Source organism: Argopecten irradians, chromosome 16, assembly GCF_041381155.1.
Source record: "Argopecten irradians isolate NY chromosome 16, Ai_NY, whole genome shotgun sequence".
Classification (NCBI taxonomy): domain Eukaryota; kingdom Metazoa; phylum Mollusca; class Bivalvia; order Pectinida; family Pectinidae; genus Argopecten; species Argopecten irradians.
The window spans coordinates 19,196,857-19,211,293 of record NC_091149.1 but is presented as its reverse complement, the minus strand read 5'-3'; the positions used below and the strand labels follow the sequence as shown (position 1 = coordinate 19,211,293).

Genomic DNA, 14,437 nt, shown 5'->3' with positions numbered 1-14,437 from the left:
GTCTCGTCTGATCTATCATAAATGATAATGGAACAATGCTTGATTAATTGGGTTAATGTCCTTGTGTGATTGTAACCTAGCCCAGCCCATTGGGCCAAAGCTTGCAGTGCTTGATATTTCTTTTCATAAGAAAATGTCTGTATAAAATGCTCTTATGCTTTCTTAGTTTCATGAATTCATTTTCTAATTTAAAGATTAGCTGAAGATGTCCAATAGGTAGCTATCTGGAATTTTAAAAAGATATTTTTTTTTATTTCTTTACTTTTTTGTGGAAAATGGATATTTTTGTATTAATAATGTATCTATGGAGATTTTCTTCAGGGACCTCTTAATAATCACATACAACATGATTTCTCTGTAGATTTAAATTGTTTTCTTTATCGGTAATGAAAAGATTCAAGGAAATTAAAAAGGTACGAAATCGTCAAGGCTATAGTTTCTGCAAGACTCATAATCCTATTGTTATTCCTTATAACATTAGAAAATGTTTGTAATAGTTGGAAACCCAAGGGGCCATGTGTATGACAGGTATAGGGGGAGATTAGGGGGAGGTAAGTAGGGGGAACGTATAGGAAGTGAGTCAGCAGTACATACCACCTTAACTAATATCTCCCCAGAGGTGTGGGGGTGTACTGCACATGGTTTCAGAATGTGTTATAAACAAGTCTGCCCAGAGACAAGGGGTGTAGATTAACTATGATTTGTCAGAATCGGTGTACATCAGGACATTAATAATTAGGACCAGCTAGTACACTATAATAGTACACTTATTGTAAGTCTTACTCCAGACAGGTAAAGTAACCAATTAATTTCTCATAATTATGGTACAGTAGATTGTATGGCTATATAGTATAATCAGACAGATCCAGCCCTTGTCTAAACAAATTACAGAGTTAGCTCCCTTGTGGGTAGGTATTGATTGTGATGTCATGTGTTTGCCAGCGCATACTTTTCGGCAAAAATGGCATGAATTGCGCTCACAAAATAATGACGTAAAAATAAATACCTACCCACAAGGGAGCTAACTCTGTGGTATGGGAAGATAGAATATTCCTAGACAATTGTACCATGTTCCTTCTTATTTCATAATTGTTATAAAACCTGTATAATCAGGGAACCTATCCATACTGACCAAATATCTTCAACTTCTAACTATGATTTTGATAGATTTGAAGACATTGAATATAAAAATATGAAGCTGATCAACAAAGTGTATCAGTCAATAGGGTCATCAACGAAGGACATTGAACCCCTGTAACCCTGATCATTTATCAATCATCATACTCATGATTCTATTTCTATCTTCTGTTGTAGGTTGACTAAACAATAACAGTTACCATGGTTACAAGCACTGAAGACAGATCGGAAGAAAGTGAACCAGAAACTGTTTTCTACAAAGAATATTTTAGTTGAAGAGAAGTGATAATTCAGCCCAGGAGTTACTTCATAAGAATTCGTGCAATCAGAAAATTTAAAAAAAGACGAGATTATATTTTACACGAGTGCTAATCTGTCATCATGGATACACAGCATGGCACGATGCCAATCAAGGACTTGGGGTCCTTCGTGGCTACCAACATACCAAGTGATGCCGACATCAAAGGTAGATAACTCTAACTGTAGTCAAGCCATATAATATTGGTGATCATGATGTGGGAATTGAGTAAAATAATCAATAATTGCAAATTTTACAATATTGATAAAAAATTTAAAATATGAAAACTATAATTTCTTTTTTGTTTGATTTCTTATTAATGTTAAAAAATTTGTAAAGAGAAAATTTGAAAAGCCCAATACTGTAGATGCTCTTTTGGTGCAATTAAATTAAAATCGATTTTGAACATTTCAAATTAGCAAATGATGAATTTATGCATTCACAAAATTAATTTGTTTTGTTATTGTTATATTGTTTCCAGCATCAATAGCTCTTGAATATGCTAATACCATCATCTCTTGTTTTATTGTTTCTTTCCTTGCTCTATAGACCATAGGTCACAGGACAAAGTCTACATAGGTCTACATCTGCCGAAACAACATCGTCATCGACATAAACATCGACGACATCACAAACGGGAAGGTTCAAACTTGGAACGTTCCCACACGACTCCCTCCGTACCCTCTGATGGTAAGTGGTATGTCCTGCTGAAATCAGAGCACTTGTACTTGTATATGAAATAGTTAGGACCCTTTCTCAGCCAGAATTCACTCAAGATTAGGTATATTATACCTAGTTATGGCCCTTTATTAGCCAGAATTCTCTCAAGTTTAGGTATATTATACCTAGTTATGACCCTTTCTCAGCCAGAATTCACTCAAGATTAGGTATATTATACCTAGTTATGGCCCTTTATTAGCCAGAATTCACTCAAGATTAGGTATATTATACCTAGTTATGGCCCTTTATTAGCCAGAATTCTCTCAAGTTTAGGTATATTATACCTAGTTATAGCCCTTTATTAGCCAGAATTCACTCAAGTTTAGGTATATTATACCTAGTTATGGCCCTTTATTAGCCAGAATTCACTCAAGTTTAGGTATATTATACCTAGTTATGGCCCTTAATTAGCCAATATTATACACATAGTTTTAAGGATTAATCGGATTACCTACAAGGTTATAGATTAAGAGATTAAGTTGACTGGTTTTTCAGCTATTATTTGGTATTAACCTTTATGTATTTTTTACCGATATAATCAAAGTTATGAAATATCCAGTGTTGAGGCAGAGCTACCCTTTGATGTGGAAAGTGGCACTGCTCACAACAGTTGTTGTAACACAAAATAACTCCACTAATAAGCTTATTTAAGGAATAACATGCTTTTGAAATGTAAATATTCTTATAGAGTGTAAAAGGAGTGGGTCGGTGTGGTTTGTAAATATATATATACAGTAAAACATGGTTATTGTGAATCTTTGGGGACCAGCAAATTCACGCTATTAACAGTTTGTTATACCTATGGTATAGACATCTTATGGGAACATTGCGGAATAAAAATAACTTCATTACAACTATGAATAAATTATAAGTGTTTTCGTTATATATTTGTTTTACTGTAGTGTGAAATAGAATATTTGTCAAACAATTGAAAGACATGTGATTGACTGTCACAGTTGGTTTTCATGCCCGAGGTTCAATGCTTGGAAGTTTTCCTAGTTCTGCTACCTTACCTTAACATCAGCCAAGTGATAGACATATCCACATTTTGTACATCAAGCCACCTTCAAAAAAAATAAGTTTTGATGCATATTGAATCTGTATTTGTTCCATTTTAACTCATTCATGAATGAGTTAACTTTAAACCTAGAAACGAACTCTTGAGAAACTTACTACAGTACCAGCCCTGAATGTTCAGATTAAAAGGTTACAGTACCTGGTGTATCATGTTTTGATTTACTGAATTCTTTTTGACCTGATTTTAACTTCTAAATAATTATAAATTTTTGAATTTAACAAGAAAGGTAATAGAGAGAAAAGTAATTGAGCACTTTAGCTGGTGGACTACAAAATATGTTATATTTGATGGAATAAGTATGAAAAAAAGACAATAGAGAGACTTGGTCATTGAAATTGAGATCGTTTTGATAATTTTCAAACTTGCAAACTTAAATTGAGGTAATTTTCGCTGATTGGCCTTAAAATATTTTATGGTTTTTAGAAGAAAAGAAATAGATAAAAAGACACAATATTAAGAGGGAGGTCATTTTGTAAGACTTTTGCAGATGGCTCTTAAACTATTTTGAATTTTATGGATTTAAGAGGAAAAGAAATATATGAAAGAGACAAGCAAGATTGAAATTGAGGCCATTTTGTGAGACTTTCGCTGGCGGGTTTTAAACTATTTTGAATTTTTTGGATTTAAGAAGAAAAGAAATATATGAAAGAGACAAGCAAGATTGAAATTGAGGCCATTTTGTAAGGCTTTCACAGGCGGGTCTTAAACTATTTTGAATTTTATGGATTTAAGAGGAAAAGAAATAGATATGATATTGTAACAAGACTGAAATTGAAGTCGCTTTGATAACTCTCTGCAGATAGAATGTTATCAGGTGACCTGGTGCCCTATAGTGTCACATTGACATCCCCCTCACTTTCATACTGTCCTAAGGTAAACAATGTACCACTCCTTTTTGGACAACCTCTCATTCAATGTTTCTATGGACTAAACCATAGGGTCTTAGGTCAGGAATTCATTGCCTGATAAGGAGTTTGTTGATATCTGATATTTGTTACATTCTACTCTGAAATTGTGGAAACTTTATTCAAGAATAATATTTAAACTGCTGAAAAAATTGAATTAAAACTTTTCATGTGCTGAAATAAATTATTATACTGTTAACAAAAATTTGTAAAAAATGAAAAAAATTAATATGAAATGTTGTTTAAGACTACTAGAAAATTGTTTCTTCACAATGTCTATTTATTATTAGCATGAATAATATGTACAAAATGAGAAAAACAAATTCAAATTGTATGCCTTAAGCTTGTTGATTCTGAATGGTTTGAAAACATTGATAGGACTTGTGTCAAGGACTTTATTAGTCCTTTGCATATTGGTAGGATACAGAAGTTTAATGCATTAGAGCGTTGAAGCTATACCTGTAATTCTGTCACCAGATACCTTGTTGGAGCCGTACGCGGCCAACACAAGGCGGGCCAGCCAGGTCAGCCAAGTCTGGCAATTCAGTGTTTACGGTGACCTTGAGGGTAAGGTCAGATCAAGTTTGAACCCTTGTGACCTTGACATTGACCTTTACATCACCTATGCGTGACCTTTGCAGCATAAGTCCTTTGTTAAGGAGTGAAAGACATCCCTTTCCTAAACCAATTGTTCTAAATGTTTTTGTTTTGCCTTTTACGTTCAGGTAACTCCTTGATGGTGCCTCGCAATGATTTTCGGCGGGGTAGTCAAATCAGCCAGTTCAGCCAATATGGCGATCTGGATGGTAGGTTTTACATATCCTTAAGTATCCTCTGTACTTTCCGGGCCCAGTTGATCCCATTCACTCCCGAAGCCACATTTGAACTCTGCTGATTCAAAGGCTGGAACAGTTCATTAAGAATTTTCAGGGGTGAATGAGTGAATCAAATTTCCATATATCCTATAAGAAGTCTTGAATGCGCAAAATTTCCATTGGGTTACATTTTGAATTTTTGAAAAAATATCACTGTTTCAATATTAATTGGTCTACAAATTATATAACATTGCTAATTCCAACAGAAATTTTTAAGTTGAGACGTTCTTTATCAAGGGAGGATTTGATTACTGGTCCTAATCCTACCATACTGTGTGACTGAACTTCATTGTTACCTCCCAAAGTTTGGAATGGTAATTTCTGTGGAGTTGTGATTCTGTGGTGCAGGTTTCTACTCAATATTCTTCAAACAGATGGAGGTATCACACTCGGAAAGCATGGGCATGATAAATTCTAAACAATAGGTTTGAAATTTATATGTGATACAAAATAATAGATGAAAAGTATGTATATTTCTTAATAGAACAATTCTATAGACATGTTTGGAAAAAATAATATAGAAAAACCTTAGTAAGGTTTTGAAAATTCTATATATGCTTATCTTGCTGATCTCTAAAGTCATATCAGTCGAGGCTCAGGTGTAAAGGGAACGAAGACAATGAGCCACATCATTCAATTGATCAACCATCAAAATCATTTGAGGAAATTCCTATTTTGAAATTTTAATTTTTGATGATCAAGTTTTCATTTTCAGCATCATAGCAAATTTGAGTTGGTTCTATCCGAAGTCTTATCTGATTGGTATATTGTCTATCTTTATGTAGCATTTCATACAACAAAACCTCACTATACTATTAAAACATAGATTTGTATCTATTAATGGTTTCCTATACTAATTTATCAGTCTTTCAAATCAATATTCTGCTTGATTTGGTTTTAACATTTCTCAAACTTTTGAGTGAAATCTTTGTAATCAGAACAGATATTTGCTATTCCTTATACATTTATTAATTATAGCAACAAACAAAAAAGAAAATACCGGTAATTCTTATGGCCAATTAAGTGAGCATCCACGCTTTTTTAAAATAGGAAAATAATTGTTTTGTATGTAAATTGATATAATGAAGTCTTGTTTGCAAGAATAATCAAAATCTAGTTTTGAATTACAAGAAAATCTCTATAAAAATACATGTGTGGATTTTCCATGGAGCTGAACTGTTCTTAATTACTGTTGAAACTTTGTTTTAACTAACCAAGGGTATCCTTGTTTCTGTCCGCAATGTGTTTCTAAGGTATTCATTAAATGTTTATTACTAAAACGTGATAAATCGTCACCACCAACAAAAATTAAAGTAATCATATGCATTTGTGTTGATTGTTTCATGGTTTCAGGATATAGGTATTTATTGATGTCAATTTCAACATTTATAGTTACTGAATTTATATTGATCTTTGATTAAAAAATCAATAGCAATTAAATCAATTTAGAGGTTTTTTTATCTCTGAAGGTAAAACATGTTTTGAAGTTTTGTTAAAAGGTTCTTTAAAAAGATTGAATATATAAATGGACATTACTATACTACACCAATGAAACCTCTATATTTTGAGATATTCTGATTTGAACGATCCGTGTGTATTGTAGCAAAGATAAATAGCATATGACGCTTTTAACCATGTATTTACATTTACTTGTCATTTCTACAAAATAAACTAACCAAGGCAAAGTGAAGTAGATGATGGCATAACTGACACCCAAAACGTGACCATTATGACGTCAATAATATAGATGTGGGGACGTCAACTGATCACCGTCAAAATGGCTGTTCCATCTCATGGATTAAATTGTTGTTGATAAAAGGTTTTCCTGGTCTAGCTTAAACAATGTTAATATAAATATAAGCATTAACCTATCTTCTTATGGCATCTATGGTCTATATAAATGCCAGAGCTTTGCAGACAATCATCTCATAATGCGCTAGCGTGCATTATTAAGATTGTCTGCAAAGCTCTGGCATGTACATAGACCATAGATATGCCATAGGAACACAGTTCAATGCTTATAAATGTAGCCATGTTGATTTGTCAGTTTCTTAGATTTTGTAAGTTGAGAAAAGTACCAGTCTGCTCCGCTGTGGTACATTACCATGAATACCATTTCAAAGGTTAATTTATGATTAGGGGCCACCGTAACCACTCCACCGTAACCACTCCACCGTAACCGAGTGGTTAAGATTACCTCACAAGTCCTCTTTGACCTCTGGGTCTCAAATCCTAGGTGTGGCAGTTGTCAGGCACTGACCACTAAGGTTGGAGGTTTATTCTCCGGATACTCAGACTTTCCTCCTCCATGTTAACCTGCCACTTCCTTACATGACCCTGGCTGTTCATTGAGGACATTTAACTAATCAAACAAAACCAAACTTTATAAGGTAGCTACTTTTCGCTGTTCTCTGTAATCCACCTCAGGATGACCTCTAATACGTGTTATCAGACCTAACGATGGGAAGATCGTGATCTAAACTTTACTATCAGTAGGTCTTCGATTAGGTACACAGCCCAAGTGAATAATTCATGACAATGTCCTGAGTGTCGTTTATGACTCGGACCATTGTGGCCTTATAGCATAATGTATTTAGTCAGTTGGGTCTTGGCAGAACTTTAAAAATGTATAATGTCTTGTCGACCTGTTAGGGGTCAAGATAGGGGGTTACAAATAATTGATAGATATGGTACATAGAAATAAAATCTAATGTGATGACCTTATAGTGTAATGTATTTAGTCAGAAGGGTTGGGGTTTACGTCCTATTAACGGCCAAGGTCATGTAAGGATATGCCAGGGTTGTAAGTGAAGGAAAGCCGGAGAACCAAGAGAAAAACTACCAACCAGCGGTCAGTACCTGGCAACTGCCTCACATGGGATTGGAACTTGCGACCTACGGGTGTCAGAAGGTCAAGGCAGCTAACTTTAAAACTATATAATTTCTTGTCGCTTGTTGACACTTAAGAGGAGGGGGTACCAATAATTTATGGAGATGGTAGAAAACCCATCGTGATTACGTTCTTTCCCAGACCAGAAATGAAAGCATGTTGATCACTATTGATAGAGCTGGTAGAAACTTAAACTAAGCATAATGAATGTGTTCTTTCTCAGACCAGAAATGTTATGTATAAAAGTATGTTACTTGTCTATTTGTAGGTTCCATAAAGTATGTCACTGACATATTTATAGGTTCATTAAATAAGTATGTTGCAGACCTATATATAGGTACATCAAAGTATGTCACTGACCCATTTATAGGTCCATTAAATAAGTATGTAATTGACCTAACTATAGATTCATTAAAGTTTATTACTGGCCTATTTATAGGTCCATTAAAGTATGTAGCTGGCCTCTTTACAAGTCTGGTGAAGTATATCACTGGCCTATTTATATAAGGTCAATTAAAGTATGTCACTGGCCTATTTATATAAGGTCAATTAAAGTATGTCACTGGCCTATTTATATAAGGTCAATTAAAGTATGTCACTGGCCTATTTATATAAGGTCAATTAAAGTATGTCACTGGCCTATTTATATAAGGTCAATTAAAGTATGTCACTGGCCTATTTATATAAGATCAATTAAAGTATGTCACTGGCCTATTTATATAAGGTCAATTAAAGTATGTCACTGGCCTATTTATATAAGGTCAATTAAAGTATGTCACTGGCCTATTTATATAAGATCAATTAAAGTATGTCACTGGCCTATTTATATAAGGTCAATTAAAGTATGTCACTGGCCTATTTATATAAGATCAATTAAAGTATGTCACTGGCCTATTTATATAAGGTCAATTAAAGTATGTCACTGGCCTATTTATATAAGGTCAATTAAAGTATGTCACTGGCCTATTTATATAAGGTCAATTAAAGTATGTCACTGGCCTATTTATATAAGATCAATTAAAGTATGTCACTGGCCTATTTATATAAGATCAATTAAAGTATGTCACTGGCCTATTTATATAAGATCAATTAAAGTATGTCACTGGCCTATTTATATAAGGTCAATTAAAGTATGTCACTGGCCTATTTATATAAGGTCAATTAAAGTATGTCACTGGCCTATTTATATAAGGTCAATTAAAGTATGTCACTGGCCTATTTACATCAAGCTAAGGATGAGTAGAAAGTAGTTCCATTAAAAACAAAAGATTTATCCAATTAGGTACGCCTATAGTGTTACGGCTGCATACAATGGCCTGGCGCGGTGGCAGCCACGTCGCATTGGTTGTAGTGACAACTGACCTACATGATTAAATCTCGATCATCAATGCTAGTGATTAGGACCGATCAATATAGGCGGTAATGTACCGATTACTGCTGCTCATAGTGTTCCCATATATCATACACAACTTACAGGAGCAAAGATCATATTCTACACGACCATTAGTGGGTAGTTTTGGGGGAAGCAGGTAGTCTTAGGTTTTCTCTTGGGACTTGATCTCCCTGAAAAGATCTATGGTATTCCTCGGATAATGCCACTTGTCAATAATCAGGTCCATAACTTATCCTCTTAAAACGGTTCTGGTCAGACTAAGTGCTTGTGCACTGATTTTCTGTAGGATTTGTGCCTTTACTGTACAAAAAGGTCACTGACATTCCTCTTGTTCTGATATTATAATGCTTCGTACCAAAACACATCCAATTCTGAATAAATCACATTGAAATATGACACATTTATAAATACTTGCCTTTATTACAATAATTGAAATATTATTGATTTTACGAGGACAAATGTTTTAAATGAAAGATGTCAGGGTGAGTTGCTATATAGAATCAGGCTCCGATTCCTCGAAACAAAAGTATAGACTTAAGTCAAAACATCAGTTTTTCTCCTTAAGTAACTTATCTGAAAGTTTTTAACTGAAGTTTGTTTTGAGAAATCGACGCCTGGTGTGCTGCATTAGCAAACTGCCAATGAAGAGCAGCAATAGTTATGGTAAAGGAGTTGGTCTGCTAATGGAAGATGGCTAATTGACAGAACGTTTAAAGTTATCACTCCGGTTTCATTCAGTATGATCGTGATGCTCAACAGTAATGTACACTTTTCTTAACTTCTTTATCTGGATTATGGATACATTAGAAAAAAATTCAAATATCTAAAAAAAGTTAGGAAGATTAATTACAAAACAGTTATTTAATTTTGGTTTTTTTTATCAGATACTGCAGTACCTCAGGTTTACATACATAACTTGTAACTTTTTTTTGAAGACAAGGTATTTCAAAGCTGTCAGATTAGAGAAATGTTATATTAGTCTATCAAAGTGTCAGTTAGAGAAATGTTATATAGCTTATCAAAGCTGTCAGATTAGAGAAATGTTATATAGCTGATCAAAGCTGTCAGAGAGTTTAGAGAAAAGTGTTATATATAGCTTATCAAAGGTGTCAGATTAGAGAAATGTTATATAGCTTATCAAAGTGTCAGATTAGAGAAATGTTATATAGCTTATCAAAGGTGTCAGTTAAGAAATGTATATAGCTATCAAAGTGTCAGATTAGAGAAATGTTATATAGCTTATCAAAGGTGTCAGATTAGAGAAATGTTATATAGCTTATCAAAGGTGTCAGATTAGAGAAATGTTATATAGCTTATCAAAGGTGTCAGATTAGAGAAATGTTATATAGCTTATCAAAGGTGTCAGATTAGAGAAATGTTATATAGCTTATCAAAGGTGTCAGATTAGAGAAATGTTATATAGCTTATCAAAGGTGTCAGATTAGAGAAATGTTATATAGCTTATCAAAGGTGTCAGATTAGAGAAATGTTATATAGCTTATCAAAGGTGTCAGATTAGAGAAATGTTATATAGCTTATCAAAGGTGTCAGATTAGAGAAATGTTATATAGCTTATCAAAGGTGTCAGATTAGAGAAATGTTATATAGCTTATCAAAGGTGTCAGGTTAGAGAAATGTTATATAGCTTATCAAAGGTGTCAGATTAGAGAAATGTTATATAGCTTATCAAAGGTGTCAGTAGAGAATGTATATAGCTTATCAAAGGTGTCAGATTAGAGAAATGTTATATAGCTTATCAAAGGTGTAGCTTATCAAGAGAAGAGAATGTTATATAGCTTATCAAAGTGTCAGTTAGAGAAATGTTATATAGCTTATCAAAGGTGTCAGATTAGAGAAATGTTATATAGCTTATCAAAGGTGTCAGATTAGAGAAATGTTATATAGCTTATCAAAGGTGTCAGATTAGAGAAATGTTATATAGCTTACAAAAGTGTTGTGTCATTAGAGAATGTTATATAGCTTATCAAAGGTTCAGATTAGAGAAATGTTATATAGCTTATCAAAGTGTCAGATTAGAGAAATGTTATATAGCTTATCAAAGGTGTCAGATGTGTGTTATATAGCTATCAAAGAGATTAGACTTACAAATGTTAGAGAAATGTTATATAGCTTATCAAAGTGTCAGATTAGAGAAATGTTATAGCTTATAAAGTCAGTTAGAGAAGTGTGTAGATGTACAGGTTAAGTCATTAGAGAAATGTTATATAGCTTATCAAAGGTGTCAGATTAGAGAAATGTTATATAGCTTATCAAAGTGTCAGATTAGAGAAATGTTATATAGCTTATCAAAGTGTCATAGAGAAATGTTATATAGCTTATCAAAGGTGTCGATAGAGAATTTACATCAAGTGCAGATTAGAGAATGTTATATAGCTTATCAAAGGTGTCAGATTAGAGAAATGTTATATAGCTTATCAAAGGTGTCAGATTAGAGAAATGTTATATAGCTTATCAAAGGTGTCAGATTAGAGAAATGTTATATAGCTTATCAAAGCTGTCAGGTTAGAGAAATGTTATAAAGCTTATCAAAAAAACCATTGACAATTGATACGGTTCTTTGAAAGAAGAAAAGATAAAAGAAAAAAAGTAAGGTACCAATGTGTCTGGATTGAAAGCAATGCAATCACAACCTGTTAAGAGTTGTCTCCCTTACTAAACAGGTATTTTTGAGTTTCAGTGGACAACCCTGATGAGTGTTCATTCATTCTTATATATAAGACTCAGTGAGAAAAAGTTCAACTGGTTTCTTTAAATTTGATTTGAAAAGAAAACATGAAAAAAAAATGTTACAGAAAATAGGAAAAAACTTCACTTTGACATTTTATTCTACTATATTGTATTCTTTATGCTTCACAGAGAACACATTGACAATCAGCAGATGATATGATAAAATTTGACTTTATAAGGGTATATGATAATCATGTTGAAAGAAAATGATTTTTCCTTTGTCAGTTATTGAGGAAGGAGCTGAGGTTTCTAAGACAGGTAATATTGTAACATGATGGAGTTCGTACTTTACGTATTTTTAGCTGTTTTTTGTATCATTATAAATTGCTGTTTTGTTGCTCTGTTTCACCATGTATCGCTCAGTATTTCCCATAAATATATATAAAATATTTGTGTATTGTGCTGTGGTCATTCTTGCTCGCAAATAGTTGCGTTTACAACAGAGTTATTGTTACATATATATATAGTCATATGTTTAATTATTCATTCTGGACATTCACAGGAATGACCATTACAAGTCGACAATTGTACCAGGTAGTTAGGATTGATATATTGTTTGTAAAAAGTAGTAATTATAAAGTTTGGCATCACAGAATCATGTTTAGGCTTTGCTATATTAGAAATGTGCAGTCAATGATTATAAATAGGTAATGATAAGGATGATAAGTGTAATCAATAATATTAAATCATTTACCCTTGAAGACACAGTTTAATTGTTCTAAAACAATAGCTGGAACAGTTCATTATTGAATTTAAGGGGTGAATGAGTTCAAAACATTATATATACACACCTCTATTTAATCCTAAGGAAAAGACCAAAAAAATGAAATTTTAGCCAATTTTTGATGACTGTATAGAGTTTCTTCCCCTTTCTCAAATTCCTCCATATGGCCCAAGTTCATTGGGAATAAAAGAATATATTTTTTATCTCCAATTTGTGGTGATAAGCCATATTGATATTGTATCTCATTGTCTTGTCCACATTGCTAGTTCAGCAGTCTGGTATATCTTGTTAATTAATCCATCTGCTCTGTCCCCTGTGGTGATCATTGTTTTCTATATCTAAGATACAATGTAAAGAAAGCTAGTCCATCCCATATATGTTTTTGGTAAAAGTCCATATATTATTGTAATCCGTTGAATGTATATATATTCCATTGTGCCTTCCTGACATATATATATTCCATGTGCCTTCCTGACATTGATCATTCTTTCTTCATTGAAAAATTCTGATTGATGTATGTATTTTATGTAAGTGAAACCTAAGAAGATATGCCTTATTTAAAGGTTAAAACATTTTCAACAGAGATAATATTTTAGAGTAATGATGATATATCTGATATTCTCAGATTCACAGTAAGGGGAGATAATTTTGTACATGAATCCAGCTGAGGAATATTTATCAAAATCCTTTGGTATCTAGTGGCCATGTAGTCTTGGGTAAGGGGTAATACCATCCAGAATAAGATGAATTTGTCTCTGATAGAAAAAATAAAGTGAGAGTTATACACTCGGAGAATGTACATTATTTAATAGACTGACATGTATAGCAAACTGTAGGGGAAGTGATTTCCAAGTACAGGAATTATTTTATAAAATGTAAACATTTCTTATCAGTAAAGTTGTCAGTGATGTAGAGCTTAAGCCCATTCTATTCTATATAAGCTTTATTTAGAGAAAAGTTTTACTCGAGGAAGAGCTCACATACAGTTTATTAATGTTATACACTAATTGGATTAAGAAGAGGAAATAATTGTGATTTTCAATGTTATTTGCTATACTGGCTAAATTCACGGATCCACCCATATTTGCTTAGTTTAATAACTTTAAAAATTTATCAAAACCATGGTTTTAAAATATTATAGCTTGTTGTCTAAATTATGCTTTCTAAGGCTACTAAGATAATTCCTGAAAATAAAACCCCCACAAATAATGCCAACACAATAAATCATTAGTTAACAACTATACAGTTAAAAAAACAGTTAAAGTATGAGGATGTAATAGCAAGTTTTTGGTTTCCCCCAAGCCCAAAAAGATTATCTGAATGAGGTTTTTGGGAAAAAGTAAGGAGCTTTCAAATTTAACTAAGTTACTTTTATTTAGTATAAATAAAATAGTATTAAATATTTCATACAGACAGCATTTAGAAGTATTTTATATCATGTCAGTTATAAATTAGGTACAATTAAAGGTAGACAGACTATGTAATGCCAATCTTTGTTCTACATGTACATGTATCAAGTGCCTTTGTAAGGAAGACAATATGTTGGTTATCAGAACTACAAACAATGGTCTATCATAACCTAGATCTGTGTATTTTAACCTAGATCTATGTAGTGCTCCAATTATCTAAGTTACTGCAGAGTTATCTCCCTGTCAAGTTCCTATGAGTC

The 14,437-nt window shown here is 32.9% G+C and overlaps 1 protein-coding gene and 1 long non-coding RNA gene across 2 annotated transcripts in view; both read left to right on the top strand.

Moving 5' to 3' along the window:
* LOC138310244 (uncharacterized) overlaps nucleotides 1-14,437 on the top strand; it is an 83,711-nt gene that overhangs the window by 52,042 nt on the left and 17,232 nt on the right. The window lies entirely within an intron of this gene.
* Nucleotides 1-14,437, top strand: part of LOC138310768 (sodium bicarbonate cotransporter 3-like) — a 49,526-nt gene that overhangs the window by 21,672 nt on the left and 13,417 nt on the right. The window contains exons 2-4 of the mRNA XM_069252103.1: nucleotides 1,315-1,603; nucleotides 1,985-2,125; nucleotides 4,616-4,705. Coding sequence (XP_069108204.1) covers nucleotides 1,519-1,603; nucleotides 1,985-2,125; nucleotides 4,616-4,705 — 316 coding nt within the window. The 5' untranslated portion in view covers nucleotides 1,315-1,518. The remainder of the gene's footprint in view (nucleotides 1-1,314; nucleotides 1,604-1,984; nucleotides 2,126-4,615; nucleotides 4,706-14,437) is intronic.